The 16,673-nt window shown below is 40.7% G+C and overlaps 1 protein-coding gene across 1 annotated transcript; it reads left to right on the top strand.

Annotated features, from left to right (window-relative positions):
- Window positions 1–1,004: 1,004 nt before the first annotated feature.
- LOC102290228 (V-type proton ATPase subunit C 1-B) lies at window positions 1,005–9,939 on the top strand. Its single transcript, XM_042225590.1, has 12 exons — window positions 1,005–1,205; window positions 1,590–1,657; window positions 3,377–3,459; window positions 3,905–3,999; window positions 5,128–5,219; window positions 5,323–5,418; window positions 5,500–5,568; window positions 6,997–7,089; window positions 7,181–7,268; window positions 7,351–7,448; window positions 7,529–7,652; window positions 9,457–9,939. The coding sequence occupies exons 1-12, from the start codon at window positions 1,008–1,010 to the stop codon at window positions 9,544–9,546; spliced, it is 1,194 nt and encodes a 397-aa protein (XP_042081524.1). The 5' UTR covers window positions 1,005–1,007; the 3' UTR covers window positions 9,547–9,939.
- The last annotated feature ends 6,734 nt before the right edge of the window (window positions 9,940–16,673 follow it).

Here is a 16,673-nt window from a genome sequence, read left to right on the forward strand (position 1 = left end):
TTATTTTTGCTAAATGAAATGTGATATGTTCATTGAACAGAAGTGGTCGGGTCGTTTATTTAACAGCGCTCCAGTGTTCAGGCTAATGGGCTATTTCACATATACAATTGGAGCGTATCATTTAAATGTTTTTAATAACATTGGCATTTTGTCCAAATTAAAAATGAGCTTGAAGAGGTTTATTTGTGAGTTTATTGTCTGAGGCTCTTGAATACTTGCCTTTATATCCTCTTCCTTATATTTTTCCTCTTTTATCTTATCATGGGTGGAACTTTGAATGTTGCTTCAGTGTTTTGGGGTTTATTGTAATGCAGTAAATAACGGTTGGCTTCATTTTGGAGGATGAGAAAGATAACAATATTTTTCAAATCTTACAAAGGAAAAAAAAATTCATCAACTGACTCAAAGACTGTATGCAGTGATTAGATTTCTGATTTATGTTTCTGGTAAGTACTTCAGCTTTTTACCTCCACTCTATATATAAGCCAAACTTCTGTTGTGAAATTAGAAATATGTCCAAGAGATTATACAGAGATTATTTGTTGGCATCAAAAAGATCATACCATTCTTGAACCGTCCGATTCATTTTAATCAGAGCTTTATGTTTATCTTTACGAATTGGACTTATGTTCTTCGCGCTCATCGATCTATTAGTCAGCTTATCCACACAAACACACACAAAAATAGCGACTATTTTGTTTTGTGCTCAGATCACCTGGAGTGATGTAACTGCTTCTGGTGACAGACAGCAGAGGACAGTGGGCTGGCTGTCAGCCAGTCTCAGGTGGAGCTGCTGCTCAGACTCTCCAACACTCACACGGGGACAGGCACAGCACGGTCATGAAGATAACCTGAAGGTAAGCCTCTGCTCTGAAAAGAGGTTCCTCTTTCCTTTATTGCATTATCAAGGCAAGAGCTGAAAGAACAAAATCCTGAGCACAGGTGAATCATGCCATTTTACAAATCTGCCTTAGAATAAGACTCTACATATTTCAGTGGTAAAGTTCATGTTATTACAAGTTTGTCTGCTCAGGATCACAGTTTGGTGCCAAAGGCAGTACCTGTGGGAAGTCATGACGGACTTTTGGCTGATTTCTGTTCCACTGGACAAAACAAGTTTAACCAGTGTAGAGAAACTCAAGCGCACCATTGCCAAAACCAACCTGGCCTCCTCCTGCTGCAAGTTCTCCATTCCAGATCTTAAGGTGAGGATGTGCATCATCTGAATGATAAAAAAATGATATTGTGTCTCAGCGCTAACAAAAACAAAGAGTAAGTGGCGTGAGTGTGTGTTAGCTCTGTGTTTGTAGCAGTACAGGAGAGTGATGGTGTTTGGTGTCTTTCTCTGATGAAGAGGTAAAGGCTCAGGTTGCTCTCTACAGTTTGAGGCAAAATTTCCATCTGAATCGTTTCACTCAATGTGATCAATGAGCATCTTGTCTTCCAGGAAACGCATTTCCGTATCATCAAGAGTTCAGACATTAAGCAGCTTTAGATGTAGTGATTGTAAATGCAAGGTCTTATGAAGTCAGATTTATTAAACGCAGGTTGCAGTAACATTAACTGTGCTGTGTGTGCCGTGACCTCAGGTGGGAGTACTGGACAGTCTGCTCAGCGTGTCAGATGATCTTTCCAAACTCGACACGCTGGCTGAAAGGTAAAAAAGCTGAATGTGCTGCTCTCAATCTGTTCCTGCTGATTAATGAATACGTTTGTCTCATTAATCATCGCATGTTTGCATTTTCATGTGCGGCTTTGTTCCTCATTAAGACCCAATGATTCTGAGCTCCTGTGCAGTCTGTGCCATGATTAATTGATGGTCAGGGGCAGCTATCGGTTAGTTTTCCCTCCTGCTTTTAAATTCACTGCTGGTGCATTTGAGCTGACACAGTGCAGACTTTAAAGAGACAGTTCACCCTAAAGTAAAATGAGTATTAAAGGTAAGAACTTAAACACAAAGAACCCCATAAATCCAACTAAAGTTAATCAGAGCTTTACTTAAATTTACTTATGTGACTGAAAAACATAAGGAAACAAACTGGGAAAAGCAGGACATGGGCCAGAAAAACAGATTTAAATGCTAGGAAAAGTGAAAATCATAACAAAACTTTAATTATGACAGCAGATACTTTTGACTAGTTGCATTAATTAAAACTATGAAACCTATAATTCACTACTAAGTAATTAATATCTTACTAGCGAAAACAGTAAGAATTTAATTATCAGTTTTTGTCTATTGAAAAGTAAAATCTCAAATATAAGAAATGCAGTTTGAGTTACATGGAAAACAGAACATGGAAAAAAACAAAACAAAAAAACACAAAGAGGTGTGAATGTCAGTGTTTTCAGGTGTTGAAATGTTGAATTGCACAATGAAAATGTAAGAAAGAACTTCATTAAGTAAAAAAGTAAGCATAACTTATGTTGCTGGTAAATGCAGCCATCTGCAACCCTGAAAACCCTGAGGATGGATGGATGGATGGACAGACCCTGGTGATGTCATCCACTGAAGTCTTAATATGAAGCGTGGAGCCCAGACTTTTTTGATATCATAATTTTGCCATTTAATTAAACAGTTGCACAAGCATTGAAAGAATCTGGATGTGACTGTATGTGTATTACTGCTTGCAGTGAATTCATAACATAAATAACCCTCCTATCTGATTCAAACAATTACAGTTACGTACCAAATAAAGACTTTAAACTAGCCATTAAGCCCATCAATTGATCAGGAAAGTGTTTAGATGAGAGTTGTGGACTGTTTTCCTATAGACGTTTATACTACCAGAAGCCTTTTGGCAGCCAGTGGACTCAGGCCTTGCTGGCCATTTGAAAGAATGCAGGTGCGAGGCACTTCCGTTTTGGCTTAATTTTCCAGACCTGGAAACTACGGCCATCTATAATAGAATCTAACAGGAACACTTCTCTGTGACGGTCTGTTTCTGACTTACTGAAGAATAGAAATATGACGTATAGGTAAGCAAGCGGGTGTCCTTGAAACACCTTAGCAAGATTTATGAACAACTAAGCTAAGTGAGCAAAATCATTGCTAAAACCGAGCTCACTCGAGCAACTGGTACACTTGCGAAACTATATAAGAGGCTTGAAAACAGGCAACAGGCAAACCAAGGACAGAAAACAGTTACGTCACACTTGAGGAGCTCTGGACAGTGTAGAGATCTGGACAGAGACAAGTTAGGCAAGCAAGCAAGCAGAGCATCAGGGGAAGTCTTTAATGCAAAAAGATTTCTTTAGTTTATTCCTTACTTTTTCTTCAGTCTGAGATGTTTCTACATCAGCAGTTCATTGTGCAGGAACTTTATGCAAAACATATAAACACTGTGTAATGATGGTGTTTCTCCTGTCGCCTGGTCAGTGTGATCAAAAAAACATGCCAGTGTATGAAGGAGGTGCTGGAGTCTAGTGACAAAGTGCTGGAAAATGCTTTGGCCAATGGAGGTGAGTCACACACAAACACACACGCTGAGAGTGTTAATTATCTCATAGAGAAACTGGATACAGGCCACATACACACTGCTATTAAGACTAACAGCTACTGAAAAACTCCATTAAAGGCCTGATGCTTTTACTGTAGACTAATGCTTGCAGGCTGTAGGAGAGAACAACAGCAGACCAGGCTAACCAGCATGTCTGATTACTCTCCCCCCATCAGACCACAGCAAGAACCAGAGAGCAGCCCTGTCACCCCTGAAAGCTTACCTCAAGTCTCTGAGGGGTATTTTATCTGCTCTTTGAGCTGGAGTGCAGTTCTGTGTGACTCCTATTATAAACCACATCTGTAGTATCTGCTTGATTTTTTTTTTTAAAGACATACCAAACCCTAGGTGTGTTTAAAGTTGTGTCATTTGGATACACAACTTGTGTTTTTTCCTCTCTCTCTTAGTTGACTTGATGAACTTCATGATCAAGTTTCAGTGGGACAAAGCAAAATATCCTACATCTCTAACTCTCTCCAGTCTGGCAGAAATCATCAACAAGGTACAAGCTCATAAAAAAGTGGGGATGATATTTAATGACATAAATATGACAGCAATTTATAACTAAACTCTTGTCAAGACACAAAAAACACAGCAAAGTCACAGTTCACATGCTAACATATTTACCTGTTAGCATACCTTCATATGCAGTTTTATATGACTGGGCGATGTTATAAAATGTTTACATTAGAAGTTACTTACATATTTTATTCATAATCTTAATGAACTGACTCACTTTTCTGATATTTGAAGCATAAAAGCAATCATTAGAAGTAAAATCCCAACACGAGGCTATAAATAAACCACAGCTAACGATCATCACAACAAACTCTTACATTTTCATATTTTCAAGCCAGAGTTACACTAGATATTGAACAACTCTTTACACAGTGTGTCACAGAAATCCTACTAATGGCAGAGTAAACTAGATTGTACTACTAGATTGTAATTTCACTACATTCAGTTACATTTAAAATGAATAAAGTAGTGCTGTTAGCTAACACGTTAACGAGATTGTAATTTCACTACATTCAGTTACATTTAAAATGAATAAAGTAGTGCTGTTAGCTAACACGTTAACGAGCTAACCACACTAATGCGTTGACGCCATGCAGCCCCACGCACGGGGCAATATGCGCTAACTCGCTAACGGAGACTTGCCATGTTAATGGGGTTATAGCGTTAACGTCATTTTAACGAGATTAACGCTGATATCAGTAGAATAAAGATAAACTTGCAGGTTACATTGTCTTAAAATTGTTTCTGTATTTAGTAAACGCATTACATATTTGATGTGTGTGCTGTTAAAGCTAAATACTACAAGGGAGAAAAAATACTCCTAAAATTGAAAGTGAGCACTACTTTTACAGCTTCTCCTGTTTAAGCTCTGTCCACCAGAACAAGTCACTGCTGATTTGTTCCTCCACTTCAAAGTCTTCTGTTTTTAACCATTTCCAACACTTTATTCTAATTATAAACTCTGAAAAGACGTTTGGCAAAAACCTCGCATTTCAGGCTAGCTTTTCCAAAGGCTGAAAGCAAATTCTGAAGCAGCTACATGATTCTAGTTCCCTCTCAGATGGCAGAAACATGTTGCCTACCCAAGTTTTAACACCTGCATGTGTTTCAGGAAGTTTCGCAGGTGGAGGCAGAGTTAAAATCACGTTCTGCAGCGTACAACAGTGTGAAAGCGAGCTTGCAAAACCTCGAGCACAAACTAGAGTGAGAAACATTAGTTATATTAAATAGAAATAAATCCCTACATTATCTATAGATATGCATGTTTACATATCTACATACTAAAGTGGAATTTCTGTCTTTGCAGTGGCAATTTACAAACTTGCAGTCTGAATGATGTCGTGAGGAAAGAAGACCTGGTGGTCTCAGAGTACCTCACCACTCTGCTGGTAGTGGTGGCCCGGTCAGTGACACAACATGACTATGTTTTTCTGGGATAGTCTTAATATTCAAATGTTTGTTTCTGCATATTTTCTGGTCACAGAGGGAGCTACTCGCAATGGGAGAGGAGTTACGAGTCGTTGTCAAAATTTGTGGTTCCGCGGTCGAGCAGGTGAGCTGTCTTTATGCACTCTTGGCCATGAGACAAACAATTCTACTCGATCCAAGTACAAGTGCACCGGTAGCTGCTCTCAGCATCCAAAAGGTCAGGCTAAGTAACCGCAGGTGTTTCATTACCGGCAGAAAGTAAGAGTCTTTTGGCCTGGATCTGCAGCAGCGAAAAGAAAATGTCTTTTTTGACAAGTAAAATGTTAAAGTTGACATGAAAAAAATAACTTTGTCATAGCTGACGTGCAGGAAATAATCCAATTTCTATAAAAAAAAATAATTTCATCCAAAACAGGAAGGGAAAATCGTGAGGGACATACCAAGTGACACAATACCAATGACAAAAATTGTATATGCATAAATAAATCGCAAGTTAATGTTTCAACTCAATGTAGGGTGTCTTCCTATCACTATTCCTATCATGTTTGTTAAAATTGTTACCAACATAGGACAATCTTGCCAGGAAGAGCCACTGGGGGGGCCAGCAAATTTTGGGAGGTGGCTAGTGCCCCCTTTGCCCCCCTTGGAGGCACCCCTGATCCAAGAAATCTACTTATCACTTGTAAGACACTCTTTTGTCAGTATAAGGCCTAGACAGCTAAATTGATAATTGTTTAACTTCTAGAAAATAATACTCCACATTCCATCTTAGTTTTTGTAACATTCATACACTTACTGGCCACTATATTAGGTACAACTTGTTGTACTGGTGTAGATTCAGCAAAATGCTGGAAATATTTCTCAGAGATTTTGGTCCATATTGACAGGACAGCATCACGCACATGCGTCAGATTTGTCAGCTAACATCCATGATGCAAAACCTCATTCCACCGCATCCCAAAGGTGCTCTATTTGATTGAGATCTGGTGACTGTGGAGGCCATTTGAGTACAGTGAACTCACTGTCATGCAAGCATTGGAAGCAGCCATCAGCAGATGGGTACACTGTGGTCATAAAGCAATGGACATGGTCAGCAACAGGTGTTCAGATGATACTCAGTTAGTTTGCCAAGATAATATCCCCCACACCATTACACCACCACCACAAGCCTGATGACAATGCAAGATGGATCCATGCTTTCATGTTGTTTATGCCAAATTCTGACCCTACTACTTGGTTTACCTAACAAAGTGGCCGATGAGTGTTTTTCTTACAGTGAACCTGATTTTGCCCATGTAAATCCTATAAACCTGCTATTACATTGTGATCAGTCTGTTAAGGACTCATGACAAATTCCATATAATTCAATTCAGCGTTATTTATATAGCGCCAACAGTTGCTTCAAGGCACTTTATATTGGCTTAATAAACACAGACTTGAAATGAACCTGCAGCAATAAGTTCAAATGCAAGTAAACACTACTTGACTTACTCCTTGTTGTCTTTTACCTTGTTGCTACATCTTTTCTATTGTTGTCTTATGTGACTGTCAGGAAGCTGTATGAGAACGGAGAGGGGGGAGTCTTCTCAGTGACACTTTTCAAAAGAGCTGTGTGTGAATTCAAAGCCAAAGCCCAGGAAAGCAAGTAAGCAGGATGGTGTGACAGAAAACACCCAATATAGTCAAATCTGTGTTGTCTGTTTGAATTACCAAAGTGTAGCCTCTGGTCCACACAGGTTCTTTGTGCGGGACTACAGCTTTGATCTGGAGGAGCAGAAACAGCGGGAGATTATGCAGCTTAGTTTTCACAAAAAGGAGCAATATGTGAGTCAAACATTACACACACTCTCTGAAGGTTTTTTTTTAATGTTGCGGTGTTTTATTAATGCGCTTCTCTCTTTCACAGGGAATCTTTGTACGCTGGCTGAAGGTGAATTTCAGTGAAGTGTTTGTTGCCTGGATTCACTTGAAAGCATTGCGGGTGTTTGTGGAATCAGTCCTGAGGTCGGCACCTGATGACAGTGATGATTTTTTTTTCGTGAAGAAGGCTCGCGATTGATTCATGTGATGATATTGCCTTTCAGGTATGGGTTACCTGTGAATTATCAGGCTCTTCTACTGCAGACTGACAGGAAGCACTCGAAGAAACTCAAAGAAGAACTCGCTTCACTGTTTGTGCATCTGGACCCCACCGCCAGCATTACTGATGTAAGGAGCCATAGTGTTATAATGTTGTCATTATATTAATGTAAAGCACAGACATACAGAAGATGGATGCACCAACATTAGTTGGAAAAGCCACAAATTGAGGGATTTAACTGACGACATCTTGTTCGTTGAAGCTGGGAGGGACCATATATGGATGAAAGCATGAAGTTGTCATCTAATGCTGGCCTCGTCAGTTGTGTGTTACATAGGTTTATCACACAGACACAGATATCTGAAAATTAGTGGAAGGAATGATCTGGGCCATTTTGTACGGTATTCATTGTGTTGTCTTTTGCAAACATACCCATGATACTTTCCTTAGTAAAAGATGAAATGTCCACCTTAATGTTGTTCTTTAAAAACAACTGTTAACACTAATGGGAAACATGGTGTATCCAAGTGAAGCTTTTGTGTGACTCAGTAAATCAAACAGAGCCTCAAAATTATGAGTTTGGGTAGAGTTAGGCAGCAAGGTGGCTCACAACAACTGTGGCCAGGTTAAATCAGCTTATCAAATAGATACGTAGGAGAATCTGATCTGCACTGTGTTACAGATGAGCTCATTTGCTGGGAGTGCTCGACTTGATGGCCTGCCTGAACTAATCCTGATAAACTAAAAATGAGCTTTTTGCAGGTAGACATTATTTAAAAATTTCAAACCTTATTTTTTTTCAACAATATGCAATCTCATAACAGTTGAATTATTTGCTATTTAATTTGATTGGAAACTTGCTGTAGTTTACTTTTTAAATAAGAGTGTTTCTACAAAAGTAGCACAGACAGAAGTATGAGATTTCATTTTTGAACAGTGGAACATTCGTAGTGTACTCTTGGACCCCTTTTAACTGTTGTAACAGCTTTTACTTTTCTGGGTTTGACTGTAAGCACTTTCCTCAATGTGCACAGTTATTTTGCTGCTTGGTGATGTAAAATGTTAATTTTTACCTGAACCTTTTCATGTAGCCTGTTTTTTTGTTTTTTTTTAAGTTAAAAATATTAAACATTTTGAAATCAAGACTCAAGCAACAACAAATAACTTAGAGCTAAATGTTTTCACAAATTAATTGTGCATGATGTGCATCTGCTGCAGGCAGGATTTGGATGCAAATGCAGAAACACAGGAGACAGGAATAAAGTCAAACACAGGTTTAATGCTGCACTCATACAAAATAGAAAATAAAAGCTGGACAGGAATGAGAAATACAATAACTAGTGAAACAGAGCAGGGCCACACACAGAACCATGAGGGAGAACAAAACGAAGACCCCACACAAATTGAAGGAATATGGATACAAGGTGATTAATGCAAACAAGAGACACCTGGGAGGACAGCTGAACCCAACTGAGGCAACGAGACAAGGGATGTGAAACTTAATACAAAGCACTAGAGACAAATAAGTAATAAAATAAAACAGGAAGTAACTAAACACGGGAACAAACTAAGAAATAAACTGAAGATATTTAACAACAGCAGAACCCAAATGACCAAAAAACGGCAAAAGACCCAAGAACATGACAGAATTATTGCAAATAGTTTATTGGGTAAAAATTGTATCGTTATATAAGACCAGTGACAGACCAACAAGTGAAGTGCTTTCCCAGATTGTTGATGTCTGAGTGAGGAAGAACCTGTCAGCAATCAGCAGGAAATAACATATCTCTCAGTCAAGTTCACTCGTGACCTTCGAGACAACAGAGAGAAAAAGGAAATAATAAAAACATACAAACTCAAGCTGAATTTAGTGAAACACTGCTGCTGGTTCAGTGTGTGCGTGACTGTTTTCTGTGTCTGATCTGCAAACAGGTGAGCTGTGACATCCCAGGACTCTGTCAGCAGGAGTACTTCTCCTACATCTGCTTTCATATCAGCACCAACGTGTTGGACATCAGCTAGCTGTCAACAGCAAGACTGAAAGAGCAAGCACCCACAAGCTGTGGTTTGTTCCCATTCAGTCACTCACAGCCAGAAACATAAAGACCCCGATCGCTAAAATAAAACCGGAGAATATAAATATATTGTTTTCAACATTTCCCTTAAAGGAGAAAGATGTAAGGTGTAAATACAGGAAGATGTAAATAATCCTTGGGTCGTCTTCACCACAAAGCAAGCTGCACGTGTCCTGTGTTTGTCATGTGCTGCACATGGAATTGTGGAAAACCTTAAAATATGTGTAATATCAGAGGGATTTTTTTTTTCAGGGATTCATTTTAAAACTATATGTACTGTAAATATTAATGTCGGTTTCAAACATTTTAGGTGAGCACATTATTTCTAGAAATCTTACAGCTTGCACAAATAAAATTGATTTCTTCATTCACCATTGCCTGTTATTCTGCAAGACAGCCTAGTACATTTAGAAATGCATTATCCAGAGAATGGATTCATGAATCTGTATAAAAACATCACTTGTGACCCAATTTAGATCAGAATGTTCATGTGTTGCAAGTCTCAAAATCTTAAAGTGGGGCCGTTCTGCTCATTTTCAACTCCATAGTGTTTTTCTGGATTCTGGAGATTATGTATCGGAATTTCAGGAGCGGGACCACGCCTCCAAACACGCTCCTTCCGGTTGTCATCTATATTTCCGGTTGTTCAGTGATGACGCGACGAATCCTACTTCCGGGTCTAAAGTAGTCTGCGTTTAATATGGCTTTTGTGTTGTTAACATGTTTAATGTTATGTATTTTCTTCTATTTGATCTCAAAAAGCTCCTAAATCAGTCAGTGATCACTGTTGACCTCCCTCGGCTTTTATTACCGCTAATCATTTATTTAAGCTCAGTTTTTAAAACCTTAGGATGTAACTACAGCCCAGCCCATGCAGCAGTATATGAATGACTAACCTCGTATTGTGGATGGATTATCTCAGTTGTTCTCCTGGCTGAAGTTTGGTCCTTTTACAGCATCCTGCCATGCGATTACATTTGTTCCTGACCACCGAGAACACTCACGTTAACTTTTATCGAGTGGAAAAAAAGTTAGCTTGTTTATATTATGCTAACATAGCTGTGTCGCTAGCGGTCACGTAGCACATCATTATATACCAGCTAGCCCAACTTCAGTAACCCTACAAACGTCACTGCTGTTTAGTTTTCTGTCTTCATTTATGTTGGAAGTGATAGCAGAGCTGTACGTTTTAATTTGTTTCCAAAACCCCGCAGTCAGGACATGCTATATTGTATTTAGATAGAAGCTAGCGAGCTAACTCCCTGCTAACTTCTAACTCCGTTAAATGTCATAAATTCCGTTTTCATGGATGCCTGGATGTTAAACTCAATTGTTACACCTGGTAGAGCAGAACGCTGATCATTTTATTAAAGATGAAAGACTTTAGACAGTTTTTCAACTCTCAGTAATGCCATAGTGATCGTTTGATATATGGACCTGCAGCGGAGTTTAGACCCAGACACGGCTAGTGACGGATTGGTTCCCCCCAGTTCAGCAAACTGTTCATTGTCGTTTACGTGCAAACAGGGTCCATTCTCGGCGAATACCTTTAAAAACAGCTCATCTTTTAGGAGTAATGTAATTTTACATTAATAACTACTCAAGCTCTGCATCCATCGCTTTTCCTCCGGCGGCGCTTCCAAAAAACCGAATGCTGAGGACCTTCTAGCAGTTTTCTCGCCACCCTACATACGGTCTGCTACATCCATCCATCCAGTCGGTTTATCTCCGCTAAATCCAGTCATGAAGTAACTCCGGCCGCCCGCCACTTCAGCGAAAACCAGCGAAGTCGCCCGCCAGCAGAACTCACAGCTCCTCTCATGTTGCTCCGAAACGGGTCACAGGCCAGGCAAGTTAGCCGCCAGCGCCGAATCCACGCTTCCAAACAAATCGCAGCTCCAACAGCTCCACCCACCCGCCAGCGCCAGGTAGCAGGGGGAAGCTCAGCTCTGTTCTCGTTCCCACTAACACCATTTAATGCAAGCTGGAAATCTGTCGCTAGCGCCATACTCTCAACTGTTCTCCATCGTCGTGATGTTTCCATCCCTCCTTTTGCTAAATGCTCATCCAAGTTGGCACTGGGTTGCCCAGTTCTTCCCTGTCCGCCATTCGCAAACGCAGCAGCAAGCTCCCTACCACTTAATTGCCAGTTTCTCAGGAAAGAACACACACACACACTCTCCGCAGCAAACGTGGGCAACGAGTTGCCAGGTTTGCAGCCACTCATCCCTCCTCTGCTAAACTTTGCAGCAAGCCTTGGCACCGAGTTGCCAGGTTCCCAAACTCTCATCTGCTGAACTCTGCAGCAAATGTTGGCACCGAGTTGCCAGGTTCTCGGCCACTCATACCTCCTCTGCTACAAGTTCTCGGCTACTCATCCCTCCTCTGCTACAGGTTCTCGGCCACTCAACCCTCTTCTGCTAAACTCTGCAGCAAACATCGCACTGGGTTGCCAGCCTCTCAGCCACTCATCCCTCCTCCGCAAAATTCTGCAACAAACCTGGCACAGAGTTGCCAGGTTCCCAACCTAAACTCTGCAGCAAACGTCAGCACTGAGTTGCCAGGTTCCCAACCTCTCATCTGCAAAGCTCTGCAAAACAGGCTCTCAGCCACCCATCCATCCTTCGCAAATTTCTGCACCGGGTTGCCAAGTTCCTTTGTCCTTCGTTCGCAAAAGCAGCAGCAAGCTTTTCGACCATCGGGTTGCCAGTTTCTCAGCATAGTTAAGGGCGGGAAAAAAGGGCACAGAGTTGCCAGTACTCCTTCCCTCCGTAGCAAATGCAGCATGCTTCGGGCACAGAGTTTCAAGGTTCACTGCCTCTTCCCTTCTCGGCTAAACTCCATAGCAAATGTCGGCACCGGGTTGCCAGGTTCCTTTATCCCTCATTCGTGAAAGCAGCAGCAGCTTTTCTACCATCGGATTGGCAGTTGTCTGCATAGACAAATAAATAAAAAGGCACCAGGTTGCCAGGTTTTTCTTCATCCCCCATTTGCATGCAGCATCTAGCTTCCCTACTACCGAACTGCCAGTTTCTCCACTTCTATCATTGCAAGCAGCAGCAAACCCTTCTAGCACAGTGGTGTTAGGTTCTTGCTATATCTGCCATGTGCAAACCGCAGTGACAAGCTTCTTACCCCTGAGTTGCCAGTTCCTGTCCATCCATCATGGCTAGAGAATCCTTCAAGCTGGTTCCTTCTATATCCATCATTCGTAATCACAGCAGCAATCTTCTTCCACCACGTTGCCAGTTTCTCTGCATCCATTATTGCAAAGCAGTAGTAAACCCTTCTGGCACCGAGATGCCAGGTTCTCTCTTTATCCCTCATTCGCAAATGCAGCAGCATGCTTTCTGCACCGCAATGCCAGTTTCGCTGCCATCTTTCCTGCCTTAGCAAAGGAAAGGTGAACCTTCGTGGTACCGAGATACCAGGTTCTGTCCTCTATCGCTCCTTTTAAGACATCCAAACTGCGTCGTGCACATAATTCTTCATGGCGTCCCTTCACTTCTCATGTGCTTTCACTAGCATCATCAGGCATTCACCCTCAACACAATCATTCGAGACTGCTCTCTAAGTCGACTCACGGTTCTGACTGCGTCTGAACGGCTTATCATCTCCCACGAAGTCCAGTGGACTCGCACTCTGCTCTCGGACGATTTTGGGGGTTATTATTATACGGATTATTTTCCTCTAATCAGTCTTTCAATTCATCAACTCTTCCCGAGCTGGTGCTGTCACTTCTGTTAATTCAGAAATCAGCTCAGTCGTTATTGCTAACTTATCTGAAGTAATTAACCAGCTAAGCACCCCTCTCCATCTTCTACTCAAAGACAAGCTCACAAGCTTTTCGAGCCACCAAGCCCTACCTCAAATCTCAAATCCAGCATTCTTCTCTGTCAGAGCTTCAGCTCAAAGTCAAGCCACGTCGCTACCTGATCAAAGGTTCCCCTCATTCATCCATTAAGTTTTCTGTTGTTTGCAACTTCCTTTGATCTCTTCTCCTGCCATTCCTTCCAAATTGTCCGAGCTCATCTACTCCACACCACGGAACGACGTTCGCTCTCCGTGTGCTCATCTTTGTCCTCTTCTCCTTCTCTCTCCCCAACCGGTTGCGGCAGATGGCCACTCCTCCCTGAGCCTAGTTCTGCCGGAGGTCTCTTCCTGTTAAAAGGGAGTTTTTCCTTCCCACTGTCGCCAAAAGTGCTTGCTCATAGGGGGTCATATGATTGTTGGATTTTCCTCTAGACATCATTGCAGGGTCTCGAGGCGTCTGTCACTGTGGCTCGGTGCTGTATAAATAAGTCGAATCGAAAAATCAAATTATTCCGCTGACATCTTCGACCTTCGTATCGCACAGTTATTACTGCTTCTAGGGGGTGCCTTCGTTGGGGATCTGCAAGGCCCAGGAGCCGTCGCCAGTCCCCTTCAAGGCAGCTCACCGCAGCTCAATTCATGTCCAAGCATTCACCTTTACCTACTAAAACGCTGTCAAACCTAAAATGACGACGTGGGCCCAGCTAGTGAAATAAAGTACTTTTGCATGATTCACAGTTCACACCTATGCTATATCAGGCCTTGGTGCAGCTTCTTAGATCCTCCCCCCTTTACAACTCCCCCTTTTTAAACCATCTTTTTTCTCACTCGTTGCCTTTCATAAATAGAAACTTTGAGAGCAGGTGAGTGAGGCTGCTGTGTTCAGAGCCAGATCTGTGTGCCTGAAATGACCATATTTGGAATTTCCCCTCAGTGATATCACACAAATACAAGGGTGAGAAAAGAGCTCCTTTTGCCATTCACTATGAATATCAACTACTGGAACTGTACATGTATCTAAAAACAATAAAGAAAAGCAAAACAGGTTCACTTTGAAAGTAGTCACCATGTTGTAACAACCCACAGGCAGGGATAGCTCAGTAGGTAGAGCGGTCAATATTCAGAGTAATATTTCTAATCAGTTTTTTTTTTAATTAGCCAGTATATTTTTTATAGTCTGTACAATCACCAGGTGGTGTTGCCAATTAAAGCAGTACTGACATTTTTGCAATAACAACATGCAGCGTGTGGAAAAACACTAATTCGGTTTTCTTAGGCTTTAAGGTGGGCTTGATCACTTGATCACAGCTGTGATCAAGTGCTTAACAGACATCTGCAGCCAACTCTGCTCAACAGCTGGAGACCAGTGGTGCATTTTCCAATACTATCATTCTATGGTTTACTAAGATTTCATATGCCCCAGTAGCAAATATGTGAAATGCAATATGCCAGCAATTGCTAAGATGCCAAGATATCCTAATGCATCTGGTTGCATTTAGCAGTGCACGCCCACAAGTTTTTCCTCTGATATAAATAATATCTGATCCATGTGTTGCCTATTACAAGATTACGTTTGGGGACTCAGTATCGTCTGTGATGCAGAAGGTAAATTTTGTGCTGCAACAGGTATGAGAAGGTAAACATTCACAGTGTGGATTAAATATGAAGTTTGTCATAATTGTATGCATACTACAGCAGCATGCACCTCTGCAGTAGTGATAATAAAGTGGACCTTTGCATGTATTTAATGTGTTAATAAGAAGAAAAAAATATCATCTAAACATGTTGCTAACTGGATGAAAATACTATTTGTACCACTAGCAGTACTAGTTTACTTCAGGGGTTCCTAACATGAGCTCACAAGGGTCACAAGCTGCATTTCAGGTTTTGTAAGATGATTAACAGCACACCAAAGAAGGAAATATAGTTTTGTCAAATGCTTACTTTTTTTTACTGTTGAACTTATGACTAATTCTTGTTTGGCCTTGGATTCTTATATGGTGTTTTATGTGGACCAGTGTGAAGCTTGAGTCAGATTACACCAAAGAAAAATCTGCAATGAGAAAATATAGAAAGCCAAAAGCACTGCACAGTTGGAGGGAATAAAAACTCCAATAAACTAACCAAATAAACTAAACACAGGAAAGATTGGAAAGGGAGAAAGATTAGATGACATCCTTACTGAAAGAGAACACACAGTCTATATGTATACATACACGCCAGGAAGTGGGATAATAAGATGTGGGTAAACTCAACTGAAACAATATCAAGGATAAAAAAAGAACAGTGAAGAGAAGTAAAAATACAAAACACTACACAAGGAGCTAAAATTTGAAATAGAGAAGTCTCCTGCTTTTGGTTTACACCTGTAAAAGGAAAACACTCATGAGCACAGGGAAGGTAAAACCTATACACATACAACAGAAACCAAGAATCACCTGCAGGCACCGCAATAACCTCAGCTCATGTTGGCACCTTGTAATCAGAGTAAGGACTTACCAGCTTCTGAAACTGAGATTTGGAGTTTACGTGCACAGTGTAACTTATACTAAGGAAAAGGAAAAAACTCAACCGCAAAGTTACTCCAATGGATACGAGTCCACTAGCAGACCTCACCTATGGAAGATACTGTTTTTTGTTATTGATTAATTAATTGATCAGTTTTTGCAGTCAGTCACAAAGACAAAAACATTAGGATCATGAAAAAATATAGCTAGTGCTTCCTTAAAGTAGCATAAATTGTAAATAGTCAAGTGAAAGTGATACAAAAAAATAATAATTGCGTTTAAATGAAATACTTGAGTAAATGTATTCAGTTACTTTCTACAGTTGAATTGTTATTCAGTACATGGTCACCAGAGAGTGCACTGTCTCTGCTGTGTGCATGAACCATTTTATCTGATGTCTGATATAAATAATATCTGATCCACATGTTTCCTGCTGTAAGATTACCTTTGGAGACAGTACAGGAGCTGATTGGTGGATTAATTCCACTCTATGATGCACAGTGTGGAAATGTTAAATTTAGAAAAGTATCAAGTGAAGAATAAGGATATAAAGCCATTATGCACAGTTTGTGTGTTTAATAGTTAATTGTGTTGTTTAATTGTTTCTGAGCTTTATTTAGGGCCAAAAGCTTTACTGAATTACTGCAGTGATAAAAGGGAGGCCTGCGATAGAGATGATAGGTGTTGAGGTTGTTCTCTCTTAGTCCGTGTGTGTGAAAAAAAGAGAGCGAGGGAGAGAGAGAGAGAGCGTTAG

The sequence above is a fragment of the Haplochromis burtoni genome, unplaced genomic scaffold, assembly GCF_018398535.1.
Source record: "Haplochromis burtoni strain Fernald_Lab_line unplaced genomic scaffold, NCSU_Asbu1 Contig_176, whole genome shotgun sequence".
Taxonomy (NCBI): Eukaryota; Metazoa; Chordata; class Actinopteri; order Cichliformes; family Cichlidae; genus Haplochromis; species Haplochromis burtoni.

Bases quoted from the DNA above. Each gene is read 5' to 3' on its own strand.
- LOC102290228 (XM_042225590.1), top strand. From the start codon at position 1,008: ATGTTATTACAAGTTTGTCTGCTCAGGATCACAGTTTGGTGCCAAAGG. The intron at 4,000-5,127 runs GTACAAGCTCAT...CATGTGTTTCAG, and splicing joins TGGCAGAAATCATCAACAAG to GAAGTTTCGCAGGTGGAGGC. The intron at 7,269-7,350 runs GTGAGTCAAACA...TCTCTTTCACAG, and splicing joins TTCACAAAAAGGAGCAATAT to GGAATCTTTGTACGCTGGCT.